This window comes from Podarcis vaucheri, assembly GCF_965113315.1.
Source record: "Podarcis vaucheri genome assembly, chromosome: 7".
In the NCBI taxonomy this organism is placed as follows: Eukaryota; Metazoa; Chordata; class Lepidosauria; order Squamata; family Lacertidae; genus Podarcis; species Podarcis vaucheri.
The window spans coordinates 50,679,711-50,693,631 of NC_138765.1; the positions used below are offsets into that span (position 1 = coordinate 50,679,711).

At 48.9% G+C, this 13,921-nt stretch overlaps 1 protein-coding gene across 1 annotated transcript; it reads right to left on the reverse strand.

Moving 5' to 3' along the window:
* Positions 1–589: 589 nt before the first annotated feature.
* LOC309535916 (carbohydrate sulfotransferase 4-like) lies at positions 590–5,685 on the reverse strand. The gene is made up of 2 exons (XM_082229423.1): positions 5,556–5,685; positions 590–2,070 (listed from the first exon to the last, which is right to left on the reverse strand). Exon 2 carries the CDS (start codon positions 2,055–2,057, stop codon positions 870–872), a length of 1,188 nt encoding a protein of 395 aa, XP_082085549.1. The 5' UTR covers positions 2,058–2,070; positions 5,556–5,685; the 3' UTR covers positions 590–869.
* Positions 5,686–13,921: the final 8,236 nt, after the last annotated feature.

A 13,921-nucleotide genomic window follows, 5' to 3' on the forward strand; every position in this document is an offset into this window, starting at 1 on the left:
CGACCCTTGACTCTGCCTTTGTAGGATCTGGGAAAGTCTCTGGGTGCCTCTATGCTCAGGTTTGTATGAGATGTCTACCAGTTAGCCAGATTGACAGTTATTGAGCTTATTTCCCACAGAGGGTTTAGGATTAGTTTTATTAGTCTCTTATAGCAGAACCAACAAAGAGTCTTCTGGCACCTTAACAACTTAGAAATTTATTTTGGCATAAGCTTTTGTGAACTGCAGTTGGCTTCATCAGAGGCACAAGGTGTTATCCTGAGTTACAGGTGCAAACGTACACAGCTCAGGAGTAGGAATTGTCAACAGTTAAGTCAGAAGGGAAGAAAATGCAGAAAAGTACAGAAATAGATTTTTATGTCATTTACACTGGCCATTCCCACAAAACCTAGTTACCACACAAACATTCTGGCATTGGTAATCCAATTAACACAGCCTATGCCTTAATAAGTGTGCTAGTCTGCAAAACAGACCATATTACCATTAAGAGACCATATTATGAAAGGGTGTTTGCTGGATTCAGGGCCTGAATGTAAGGCAAGCCCATCTGTCCCCCCCAGCTTTTCAAACAGAAAGGGAAGAGGTGATTCCATTGCTGTGTCCAGATCCTTGTCTCTGGGGGAAATTTCAGCTGTAACATGCTACAAACTTGCAGAAATGGAAGTGACAAGATTCTGTGACGAGCTGGGCAGACTTCTCCCTTGTGGGCTGTTGCATCTTTTTTTTTTTTTTTTTTGCATGACTGCTGTATTTCAGGAACAGTTCAAGTCAAGCTGCCACCTTGCTGGCAGAGCCACTGCCAGTCAGTGTGGAAAATAGTGAGCCGAATGGAACAATAGTGTTAGGAAGCTTCTGATGTCTCATCTGGTTCAAGTCCAAGAAATTGCAGGTGATGCTTCCAGGCTCCTTTTGCTTTCCTGATTGACAAGAGGTGTTTGGGCATAAAAGAGGTCTAATGCCATATTCTTCTGCTCTTCCTCAGACCTAACTAGTGGATAGCCCAGTAGCTTCAAGGCATCCTTACAGACCTCTTGCAGCTTTGCTATTTGGAGATAAGGAAGGGCCTTCCTCCAAGCCTGTGACACATTCACTGCGTCCCTGGAGTCAACATCAAAGGCCTGCTTGCCAAGGCCCTGCCCATGGGTGATGTTGTGCACCCAGGACTGAAGGTTAGGAGAGAAGGGCAGTCCTGCAAAACTGTAGAGCTGAGCAGCCTTGGCCAAGGGATTGCTGGCAATATCTTCATACCGCACCAAGAGGTAGCGATCTTGGAGAGTGCTGGGAAGGGCCTGCCTGCCTTCAGTGTAAACCTCAACATGACTTTTGCAAATCTCCTGCATGGCAGCGTAGGGCTCGGTATCCATTGCATTCCTCTTGTGTCTCAGCACAATCCCCGTGTCCCGGGCCAGGCTACCTCCTGTGTTCTTGCGAGAGTGGAAAACGGCTCTGGGGTCACGGACCAGGTGGATGATTTTGAGGTTCAGGGAGGGGTCATTGAGAAGAGGATAGAGCACCTTGAGGTCAAAGATCCTGACCACCTTCAGGACAACGTGGCTGTAAGACCTGCAGGCCTCTTCCACTTTGCTGAAGGGGGATTTCCTACAGAGCGTCTTGCAGGCATGCTTGGAGATGAAGTCACTGCGCTGGAAGGAGTTGCACACTGGTGGGGAACACAAGGCTCGGCTGACCTCCCACTGGAAAAGATCTGACACATTTCTCTTCTGTGGAAGGTAGGCATCGAAGACTGACATGTCGCACTTGAAGACAGACCGGATGAGGTCCCGCACCGCCATGTGCAGGACCTTGGCGCTGTTTTGGTACATGGTTGCCCAGACGTGCCAGGCTGGCTCCATCATGTAGAAGACATCAGGATGTTGGCTGAAGATCTGCCCGACAAAAGAAGACCCTGACCTCCAGGAGGAGAGGATGAGAATGTGCACCTGGGATGGCTCCTGTGCCAGAGGACATTTCCTGCCATGAAGCTGAGACCAGAAGGTGAGGGCAATGAGCTGTATCGCCAAGATCACAAGAACCATTAACCTGGTCAGCTTCAGCATGGCAGCCCAAAGCCTTGAGGGTGGGTAAAGAGAGAGAAAGAGGGAGAGAAAGAGAGCACATTTCAGAGAATTGAACCACTATGCTCCTAGGGCCAAGACCTTTCAACACCCATCCTGTATTCAGAACTGGAGAGCTGTTTGAGTGCTAACTGGAAAAGCACTTGTCTAAGGGCTCATAAAATCCATTGGTTACAACTTGGACAAATCCTGGCTTTTGCAAATAAGTTGGCCAGAACAGATAATGTTCTTAGGTCCATGATGTTTTCTAAATTCTAAATTCTAAATATACGTATGCATATTCAGCTGTCACTTTGAAAGGGTCTGTTGTCAGTCATATAAAGAATGGTTAAATAGGAATTGTAGAGAAACAACTGACCTGATGGCAATCTGGGAATTGGGTCTGGGCAGAAGACAAAATGGCAGGGGATATGGGTCTAGGCCAGTGTTTCCCAAACGTTTTTGGGCAACGGCACACCTGTTTACCGGAAAAAAATCTCGCGGCACACCACCATTAAAGCCCCGCCCCGTGACGTCAGCGCGCAGCGTCACGCCGGGAGGGACGCACAAAAGTGAACGTTTTTTCCCTTCCCCTTGCCGGGGTGGGAGGAGGCAGCAGAGCGAGGGACTGAGGGACGGCGGCAGCTGAGGCGGCGGCGGCTGTTGTGGTGGTGGCGGCGATAGCGGGCGGAGGAGGAGCCGTCGCCGGGAGTTGCTGCTGCTGCTGTTGCTGCTGCTGCCTGGACATGCCGGCCTCCTCCTCCTCCGCTGTCTCGCGCTCCTCCCTTTTGCGCGCGCTGCCCTGCCGCTCGGCACCACCACCGCGGAGCCGCCCCCGGCTCGACGCGGATCCTCGCCGCCGCCGCCTCTCGCCGCCCGACTCGCCCGCCTCCCTCCCACGGCACACCAGCTGGTGTCTCACGGCACACTAGTGTGCCGCGGAACACCGGTTGGGAAACACTGGTCTAGGCAGCCCCTGAGAGCCCCACTTCATAAAGACGTGCTCAAAACAGCATATTGACGGTACTGCATCCCAAGCATCCTGATTAACCCATTATGGCACATCAACAAAAACCTTTCTCCACAATGCTGGAGGGGTGGCAGCAAAATGAGGACATTCTGCTACACATGGTGGCATTGCCCCTGGATCTGTGTGCTCTGGGCAGGGAGTCTTGCTGAAATTGCAGGAATTATGAAGCAACCAATAGATCCTGATCCCACTGTAGTCCTTTACTACCCTATTTTGTCATAACTATCTCATGGTATTTCTTCTGGATCTTACCCGTCTGGAAATTGCTCATCAGTGGGAGTCTCAGGCTGGATGAAGTATGGCAAATTGCACTATCATAAAAGTAACACAGAAGCAGTAAAGATGCAACAACACAGTCTATGCAGAGCGGTGCAGGGCGACCATTTTGTTGACACGTGGTTTCTCTTCACAGCATATATGGGAGGGGGAACACAAGATGAGACTTTGGGAAAGCCCTTCTCCCACATTTATATCACTGCAATCCTTAGCAGGGAGTACTCCAAATTATTACTCTTAAGCTCTTGGAATTGCTCAGAAATTATTCATGGGCACCATGTTCATTTCACTGGTTTTGAAGAAACTTATACAAACCGCTAGTTCCTAAACTGAGTGAGGAGTTGGCAGGGGAGGGGTCAGAGCTTGGCAGTCTCTGAGGTTTTTGGTGGGAGCTGTCTCAGAGACCAGGGGAGCAAATGCCTATAGCCACTAATGCTGCCATCCCCAAAGGGAAATCGATGCCCTTGCGCTTTTAAAATAGACATCCTTCTGGGAATTCCATACCTGTGGGGTGGGGAAGAGGCTGCATTGTGGCATGCAGTGCCAATCCCACCGTGTTGCTTGCCTTATAGATGCCACCTGACCTTTTTAAAATGGGAATGCAGGGGGGAATTACAAGCTGGTTAGCATAATGTTGGTTCTGAGTAAACGGGTGGAAAGCATTATCAAAGATAAAATTATTAAGCAATATAGCACAGAACAGGCGCAAGAGGCACTTTTGGGAATCTAAGAATCTCTTATGATCATCACAAAATATTAGTGTCAAATAATAGGAACTGGTGAGCCTCAGAATCAACAATAGGCAAGCACCTAAACACCCCCAAGTGCAAATAAAGCATGTGTTCACGCACGCACAGGCGCACACACACACACACACACTACATCCAAAAAACCTCACCAGAGGCTCCTGAATCACTAAAGGCTTCTGAGCTGCTTCCAGAGAAGCAATAGACCTGCTATCTCAGCCCTTCAATCTCAGAAGCCAGTCTCGTGCAGCCAGGGCAAATTAATACCTAAGGCATCTGGGAAGGCAAGCTAGCTAGCTAGCAGTGCCTCTTCTGCACAGATGAAAACATCCAGTCAAGAAAGCAAAACCCCAGGTTGTCGGCAGCCTCAACACGGGAGCAGAAACAGAGCCTCTTGAACAGACGAACCATGCAGGGTGTTCCCACCCCTATCCACACACAAGTCAGTTTCACACACTGCCAGGTTAATTCCAAGAGCGGCAGCTGTGTCAGGACAAGCTGCAAGAGCATATTCTGCCCAGCCGGCTCTCAGCAGTCCGGATCTGACACCTGGGAGTTTTAGGAAGGTCTATATGACTGTATAGGGACGCGGGTGGCGCTGTGGGTTAAACCACAGAGCCTAGGACTTGCCAATCAGAAGGTCGGCGGTTCGAATCCCTGCGATGGGGTGAGCTCCTGTTGTTCGGTCCCAGCTTCTGCCAACCTAGCAGTTCAAAAGAACAAAGTGCAAGTAGATAAATAGGTACCGCTCCAGCGGGAAGGTAAACGGCGTTTCTGTGTGCTGCTCTGGTTTGCCAGTCATGCTGGCCACATGACCCGGAAGCTGTGGACAAACGCCAGCTCCCTCGGCCAATAAAGCGAGATGAGCGCCGCAACCCCAGAGTCAGTCACGACTGGACCTAATGGTCAGGGGTCCCTTTACCTTTACCTTTATATGAATGTACCCACAATATTTTTGTGTGGCTGGGAACAGTTCCCTCCCTGCTGCATCTTCCACTGGGCTCCCACCCCGTTACCCTACCTTGGACTTCTCCTTCTGTGGCCACTGCATTCACCAGCTGCTTAAGCAGAGGACAGCCCAGGGCTGCACACAGCTGGTGGCCAGCTTATAGCTTCTCTGCAGTGAAGGAAGCAGCTGCCCTCTTTGCCTCTCATCTTCCAGGGGCCGTTGGGGCAACGCCTTCCATCTTATGGGAAGAAGGGTGGGGTTTCATTTCACTTGTTAAGCAGGCTGTAAAATACCCTGCAACGCACCCCTGGGCCTTTACCTCTGCTGTTCCTTATGCCAGATCCCTGGCAGAGTTTTCATCCGATAGGGATCACTTGTAAATGCAGGTCAGTGTCTCCCTCTTTGATCCTGGGCATCCAAGCAGCATGGCGGAAACAGACACATGCTCTCCCACTGGCAGGCGCACACTTTTCTCCCACAGAGCCTCCCGTCTCACTCACCTCCCGTTGATCCAGGGGCCTCCTGGGGTCGCAAGCCCAGCTTCCTTGAGGAGCCACAAGCAACAGGAAGAGCTGGTTGTTCCCTGGCAGCAGATCTGCCCAGTCCTGCACTGCTGGGTGCTCTGTGCTGTGAAGGCTGCTGTCAGGAGGAAAGGAGGGAACACACAGGAGAGGCACCTGCTCCAACCTATGGAGGTGTGTGCTGAGAGGGTGGGGGTGGGAAGGAGCTATTCGGCCAGCACAGCTCTTCTGTGTGGAGGAAACAAAAGATGCCTGCAGGAAAGAGGGTTGGAATCCCAATCCCAGGGCAGTGTGGCACAATGCCCTGAGGTGCTCCTGCCCACCTATGCCAGCCCAAAGCTTCACTGCAGCCTGATGCAGCATCCAAGGCATGGCAGGCTCCCCTCTTGACTGCCACCACCAGAGCTGCAAGACCACCTTCATGGCCAATGTCCACACCCTCTCTGGCAACCCTTGGTGCTCCTTCTCTCTGGGTCACAGACTTCCAAAAGAGCAGCTCCAGAGGGTGCTGCCCTACTGCTGCCCTCTGCCCAGGTCCCTCCCAGCAGGGTGGGAGCCGGGCAAGCTGCAAGGGCTGCTACATTGAGATCCAGGGAAAGGCCGTGCCTCTTGTTCCCTGGAGAGGTAACCTTTCTGCTGAGCATTTGCCTGTGGGTCTCTGCATGGGCAGAGAAATGCAGAAAAGGTGGAGGGGGCACTACATAGGCAAGTGCTCTCCCTTTGCTCACTGGTTGGGTAACTTGGTACTGTAGCCTAAAATTCTAGGAAATGTAAACGCTAAGAAGCTTTCCTTGTCCCCCTCCCCTCTTTGACTCTTGTGATCTCTTTTATGCGGGCATGCCTCGCCTTTTGATCTAGCAGAGTCTGTATAGGGCAGGAGAAGGCTTGGCCTTGGAGGGAGAGGGATGGGAAAGGGAAGGGGCAGGAAAAGTGAGCAGCCCCTGAACTTGGCAACAGCCAGAAGCTTCTATAGGAAGGTTAAGACTGACTCTGTGGGGATCTGGCACACCCTGTAAACCAAACCCTTCCTGCTAAGACATCAGTCTCCGTCCAACAGTAACCTTCTGCTGGGAGACTGGAAAGCAGCCAGGCCTGCTCCAGGAGGCTGAGAGCCCAGGGGTGGCTGAATGGGCACTGATGGATGGGCAGGAAGGGCTGGGCTCCTTCTACTGCCAAGCACAGAGGCTGAGGCTTCCTCCCCGCACTTGGTTTTTGTTCAGCCATCCAGCTGGTGGCTACTGATGTATGACAGGCATCCTCATTGCCTAAGGATTTGCCCACACTTTGTTTGTCCTGTGCCTAAAAGGTGTGTCCAATAGGTTTTCATCATCATCATCATCATCATCATCATCATCAAACCTTTTATTGGCATCACATACAAACATCCATAGCAAATCAGTACAGAATTACCGCCTTCCCAGTGACACAAAACATTTGTCAGATGAAAGAGGCAGAGCAGTCTAACATTACATGTCTCCAGGGAGATCAGACGTCTGCAGTGTGTTTCGACAACAAAAACCAGATAAAGATATTTAGCCACTAACCTGGTGAGCTCCTGATTATTCCCCAAAAATAGAAAATATATGACCTCTAACTCTGGTTTCCATTTGGGGATGCAGAGTTGATCTAGGAACTGCTGCCGGAGATCAACATATACCGGTAGTTTACATTTAAGAACCATATATGTAAGAGTTTCCACCTGATGGTCTTCACACGGGCAAATTCTTTCTCCTTCCACCATTCTCGAGAACCTTCCTCATAGGAGGTTTGAAGGATTTGAATTAAACCTGGCCAGCAAAAATGCCCTTCTTTCTTGAGGATTAAGCAAAAATTCAAGATAATTGTGGTTAATTTCATGTGCCCAAGAAAGTTGAAAGTTAACAGGGGAGCATGTTTTCTCTGCTGCTGCTGTTAGTTCCTGGTATTCAATGTCCCACAACCTAGTTTTTATTATAGCCCTGGCAGATGGTGGGGACATCGATTGCAAAATTCCACTGACAGCCCAAGTTGCTGTACCTTTATGTTAAACCGTTTTAGCCCTAAGGAAAGAAAGGGATCTAGCAAAACTTCACTAAGGAGAGGATCTTTATCTGTTGTGAGGCAGATGTTTAACCAGCATGTAAGAAATCTCGCCCAGCTATGGTCTCTATCTTGTGTTGACCTCCCTCTAGACACAAGGCTGCAAAGGCTACACAATGTGGGATGGCAAAATTCTTAAAAAGGAAAGCTGCCTGCACTCGTTCTACCCTGGCAGCCAGACTGGAATGCCGTAGAGCAATTGAGCTATAACTTTGGTGCTGAAGACCTTGAGAGCAGAGGGGGTATGTGAATTACCTCTTGTTATAAAGAAATGCATTATGGCCTGCATAGACATCTTACTGTTGCACGGTGCAAGGACCATAGAAGCCCATGATGGAATGTGATTCCCAGGTAGTTGAATTTGAATACCTGCTGGATGTGTTTTCCACCAAATACCCAGCTATAGCTTTTGCATGAATTCCCCAAAAACATTATTTTGCTTTTATCAAAGTTCATGCACAATTTCATTCTGGACAGATAGTCAATACAGGAATTTAACAAACATTTTAGGCCAGTTCTTGTCCGTGAAAGCAAAATCATATCATCTGCGTATAGAAGGATGGGAAAGCTTGATGTCTTGAGTTTTGGGCTGTGGGCATCCAGCTGTTTTAGTAGAGGAGGTCGTTAAGAAAAAGATTAAAAAGAGAGGGAGGGAGTACATAGCCCTGTTTTACACCTGTTTATAATGACAGGATCTGTCATTACATTCTCTGGTATTGTTCTTATGCGACAGATGTTCTTTGTGTAAAGTTTTTTGATCAAGTAAAGTAATCTAGGTTCCAGGCCCATTGTCTCCAATTTGGACCATAACAGCCCCCTAGTGTCAAAAGCAGCCTTGATATCAAGGAAGGCCACATAAAGACACTCTTTATGAAGTCACGTGTACGTAGTGGCTAAATGAGATAACACCAAACAGTTGCGTAAAGTAGATTTCCCCGGCCTGAACCCTGCCTGCTTTGGACCTATGATGTTATTCTCATCAATCCAAGTAGTTAGTTTATTTAACAGATGTTTAGCATACAATTTCCCATTGTTTGACAGTAGACTTATTGGCCAATAATTTGATGTCAGCTTTTTGTCACCCTTTTTAAAGATTGGGATAATTATAGATTGCTGCCATGAGTTAGGTATGATACCAGATCTATCTATCATAGTGAATAGTTCCACTAGTATTGGAGCCCACCACTCTGGCTTGGCTTTGATCAATTCAGATGGAATAGCATCAGGGCCGGCAGCCTTTCCTGCGTTCATCTGGTCAATTAAAGTTATAACTTTGGTGATGGAGACAGGGGGCCCACTCATCCACGTAAGTAAAATTGGTATGGTCCTGACTATCAGGTGGAATACAGTCATTAAAGAAAACCGCTTTAAAATGCTCTACCCATGACAATGATGGAATCAACATCAGCGAATCATTCTGTGTCTGTGGGGAGTCTGCTACAGCCTTCCAAAATTTTTTATGATCTTTCTTTAGGATGGTTGAGAGTAGCGTATCCCAACATGCCTGACTATATCTTATCCGGCTGAGCTGGATAGTTTCCCTAAGTTGTCGAGATCTGGAGAAGTAAATGTCAGGCAATCGAGAGCTGCCTGTCTCTCTGAACTCTCTATAGATTCTCCTGACCTCGGTTTTAATTGCTATGATTTCTTTGTCAGTCCAGTCGTCAATCCCCCTCTTCTTAGGTGGCCTGTGCGAGTGTAAATGAGACAGTTCAGTTGTTAAAGTGTCAATAAATTCCTCAAACCGAGTGACTCCAACAACAGAGGAAAGTTCACCTTTCTCTACCGAAAACAAATGAATCACATGGTCAGAATTCACCAAACTTTGGAAAAGAGATAGTGTATGCTCGTTAACTTGTATCCTTGCGTGCTGGAGACTCGGTTCCTGGGGGGATGGATTAATTAATTGTTCTGACTTCCTCAATGGAAAGACAAGTTTGCAATGTCACTGAGCATAGGATCACCTATGTAAAACTCAGCCACCTAGGGCATCAAATTAGTGGGTATCAGAATATAGTCCGCCATACTATTTCCCTGCAGGGAGATATAGGTAAAATTCCCAGAGCCTTCCAATCAGTTAGCCAATTGAGCCGCGTCAGGGCCCTGGTGGTGGTCAGCTTGGTGAGTCGCAGAGCAGCCAGATTAATTACTGGATCCTGGGATCTACGTTCCCAAAAACAGAAGACTGGAAGAACAGAGGTATCCAAGATCTCCCATGCTTTTGTATACACTTCCCACCCTTGGCCTAGGTTTTCCACTAGGCTCATGCTTTCTAGGCACAGGTCTGAGTATTTTTCTATTTGCCCTGCTGCTTTCCCTGAGAAAACCCACTGTTTTGGAGCTGAATTGGAGTAAACATCAACCTGAAGAAAACCCAGTTGCCATTTGCTATGATTCAGTGGTAAAGAACAGGTTTCCCTGGGGGTAAGCGGTGGAGCAAGCAGAAGTGTGGACGAGCTCACAGTGGGGTGAGATCATGGTGGGGCGTTGGACAAAATGACCCAATGGTTTTCTTCTAGTCCTTATGCTTGACAAAATTCCTCCTCTAACTGTGATATTTGCGAAATGGATTATCTGACATTACTGGCTTTGTGAACACAAAGTACAGGAAGATTAACTTCTTGGATCAAATGACAGAAAAAGAGATTAGCGCAAAGCTAGGGACCCAAATACAAGCAAATTGGTGGGAGGAGAATGAATGAAATCTTCAACGGCTGCTGCTTGGGGGAGAGCTGTTCATAAGGGTAAGCTTCTCTGGGCAAGTTCATGGATGGTGGATGAAATATACTTGGAGTCAAGTGTGAATTTCACGCTCTTTATTCAGTTCATAGTAGCAATGAATGAAACTTTCCCCAAAATGTCTAGCTATATATACATTATTTACACAATGGGCCTTGCGTGATTGGCTGATTCCAGGCTGCTCCTGTAGGCCAATCAGGTTTCGGATTCACCTCCTCCAGAAGCCTGATTGGCTGCTCCTGCAGGTCCATCAGGTTGCTGATTCACTTCATCCAGGAGCCTGATTGGCTGCTCCTGCAGGCCAATCAGGTTGCTGATTCACTTCCACCTGGAGCTGGATTGGGTGGCTCCTGTGGACCAGTCAGACTGCTGTATTCTGGATCCTATTGTTCTATGATTCAGCTCAGTACATAACAATGGAAAAGCTTCCACAGTGCTCCCCTAATTCATGCCCTCAAGTGAAACCAGAATCTCAGTGCATCTCAGTGGCATCATGTGGGGGGCGACGGTGGCCATGGCCCCAGGCGCAGAATTCTGAGGAGGAGGAGCCCAGCTCCCCTACAACAGGCTTCCTTGCCAAGGCTGTGTGACTGCCACCTTCCAGACCTGTGAAGAGGTGAGCCACGCCCAGGCCTCCATCTCCTTGCAGCTGGCAAAGGGTCACCAACCCCTGGGCAGAACTCCCACCAGAGGGAGCTCAGACTTTTTCCAGTCTGCACTGGTCCTTCCCCAGGGTCTACCTCCCAGCGTGTACCTTTGGACGAGGCATGTACCCTGCAGGGGGAATGCAGAGAGGAGAGCCACCCATTCGCCTGGAACCCGCTGGTGCTTGTCCTCATGCCTCATGACCAAGAGGCGGCGGCTGGAGAAGGGCTGCGCTTGGCACCTCAGCCTGCTCTCCTCCACCCTCCTCCTAGACCTGATGCAGCTGTGGCTCCAGCACTGCTGGGATGCCACCAAGCCTGCCAAGGAGCGCCAGCCACCACTTCCACCAGACCTCGCTGAGCTGAGAGGGCAAATGAGGCTACCATCCAACGACCTCTGCAAGGAGCAGCCACCGTAGGGGCACAGCAAATGAAGTCCACTTGTTGCCTCCAGTGTGATGTCCACAATAAGGTTAGGGGGAGTCATTCTTGCCTTGCCCCAGGCGCTGGCAACATGTGGTACGCCCTCATCTCACCCAGCACTAGACAGGATATGCAAGGGCCCTTGGCCGTTTACCCAGGAATTTTATCTTACCATCAAAGGGCCAGGAGAGCAGAAGAACAGCCCAGAAGTGACTCTAGAGAGCCAGAAATTTTGGAATGGAGAGGAACACAGTGCAATTGGACTGGGCTGCTTTGCAGTGCTGGAAGAAGCAGGAGAAGAGCAAGCCAGTGGGAAGGTCCTGTGCCAGGGCTTAAGAGAGATTCCTGCTAATGTTTGATGGAGCCGAGTTATATGTTATTTACCAGGGAGTGCCACCAGAGCCCCTGAATAAAATACGTCAACATATAAAAAAAGCACATAAAGAGTTATAAACTGACTCAACGTTTACAGCTGTCAGTAAAATATGACCTTTTGTAAGAATATTGTCTTCTTTTAAACAGGAAGTTTCTCTTCGGAGGAAAGACTGTAGCTCTGTGGCAGAGCAGCTGCGTGGCATGCAGAAGCTGTGCCACATTCAAACACAACACACCTTCCCCAGTAGCATCGCCAGGTATGGCCAGGAATGTCCTCGTTTTGAAACCCTGGAGAGCCACACTCAGTCAGTGTAGACAACTGAGCTAGACACTGTGTACAAGGCAGCTTCCTATGTCACTGTGAAACAAATGGGGAAAATGCAAAGATCCCTTAACCTTTTTATTAGCAGGAGGAAGGGGAACCTTTGTGACTCCATGGGGTAGATCCTTATCCAGATCAGCCTCACAGGCCAAATTTGGTGGGGTGGGAGCACCAACTTGTCAATCACATGATGGCACAACAAAGTCATGTGCAAGGTACTTTGAAGTCCCAAAATCAGGATGTCAAAGTGCTTCCAAAAGAGATGGTTTCTTTTCTCATCCTAGTAGGTGTAACTATAGATCCCCCGCTAAAATGATGGCTTAAAAAACCATCCGTTTTAGTACGAGATTCTGATGCACACACTTTCCTGATTCAGGAATGGGTGTGTCTCAGAACTCCCTGCTAAAAAAGAGAGGGTTGCCATAGTTTTAGCAGGGGGTCCTATGCAAGTTTGCATAGAAACATCTGCTAAAACAGGGCAGGGGGGAGGCCTCTGTTTTAGCAGGAGGTTGCAGTGCAAACCATTTCCTGAATCAGCTGGTGAGTGGAGATTATGTCCTGCTCAATTTGGCTGTTCACTGCTGGAAACGGGTGCTCAGTCAACACAAGAGATTCCACCCAACCTCCCTTTTTTGCCATTGCAGTCCCAGTTCACCGAGAAAATGTTTACACTAGACCAGTTCGCATTCTGCTTTAGATGAACTTTCCCATAATAATATCCCCATCTCCAGAGAGGCGAACATGCCCATGCTAGGTTGCAGGGCTAATACTACTGCAGTAAAGGGCTGCCCCAAAGCACCTCCTCATTTTGGAGTGAAGTACAGATGGCCAGGAAAGGACCTTTCAGGATGTGTGGACCCCTGAAATGGGACTGCTCTCCCTCAGGAAACTCTGACACCTGGTGAATGACTTTTTATTTGCCTTTCTGGCACTACCTTTGTTTATTTTAACTGCTCAGTGCTGGTATATCTTGTTGTACACTATACTTCTCATCTGCTCCTATACATTAAAAGTAGCATCATCATGCCAATTTAAACAGTCGTGGCTTCCAGGAAACAATCTAGTTTGTTAAGGGTATTGAGACTTGTTAGGTACAGTGGCGAAGCAAGCTGATTGGGTGCCTGGGGTGGCAGGCGTGCCCTGCGCCCAGAGGCAGGGCCAGCTACCTGTGGGGCAAGGCAGCTGGGGCAGGATGCTCTGCGGGGCCTCCGAGGAGTCTGCCTGCCTCCTCCCACTCAGCTGCCCTACAGCTGAGGGGGAGGCAGCGGGCAGACCATTTGAGGCAGCTCGGAGCCTGCGGGTGCCCAAGCCACCACGTCACTCTCAGGAGAGACGCGTGGCTCAGGCACGCTGCAGGCCCTGCGGTGAGTGCTGCCTGGCATTTTGCCACACACACCCCAGTGGTGACACTTGGGGCGCCCCGCCCCCACTGCCCCCCTTCCTCCACCCCTGGTTAGATGACACCCATTCCCTTCACAGAGCCACAGTTCTCCGAGTTTCCTGGGAAGAGGGAATTATTATAATAAATATTATAATAAATATTATAATAAATATTATAATAAATATTATAATAAATATTATAATAAATATTATAATAAATAAATAAATATTATAATAATTATTAAACCACATTGCTGTTTATAGGTCTGAAGGTGTGAAGGACACTCAGAAGAGGAGACGGGTATGTCTCTGGGGCTTCTTCCCTTCTTCCTTCCACCCTGCCCTTGGCCAAATTGGAAAAGCGAGAAGCAGGTGTCACTCCT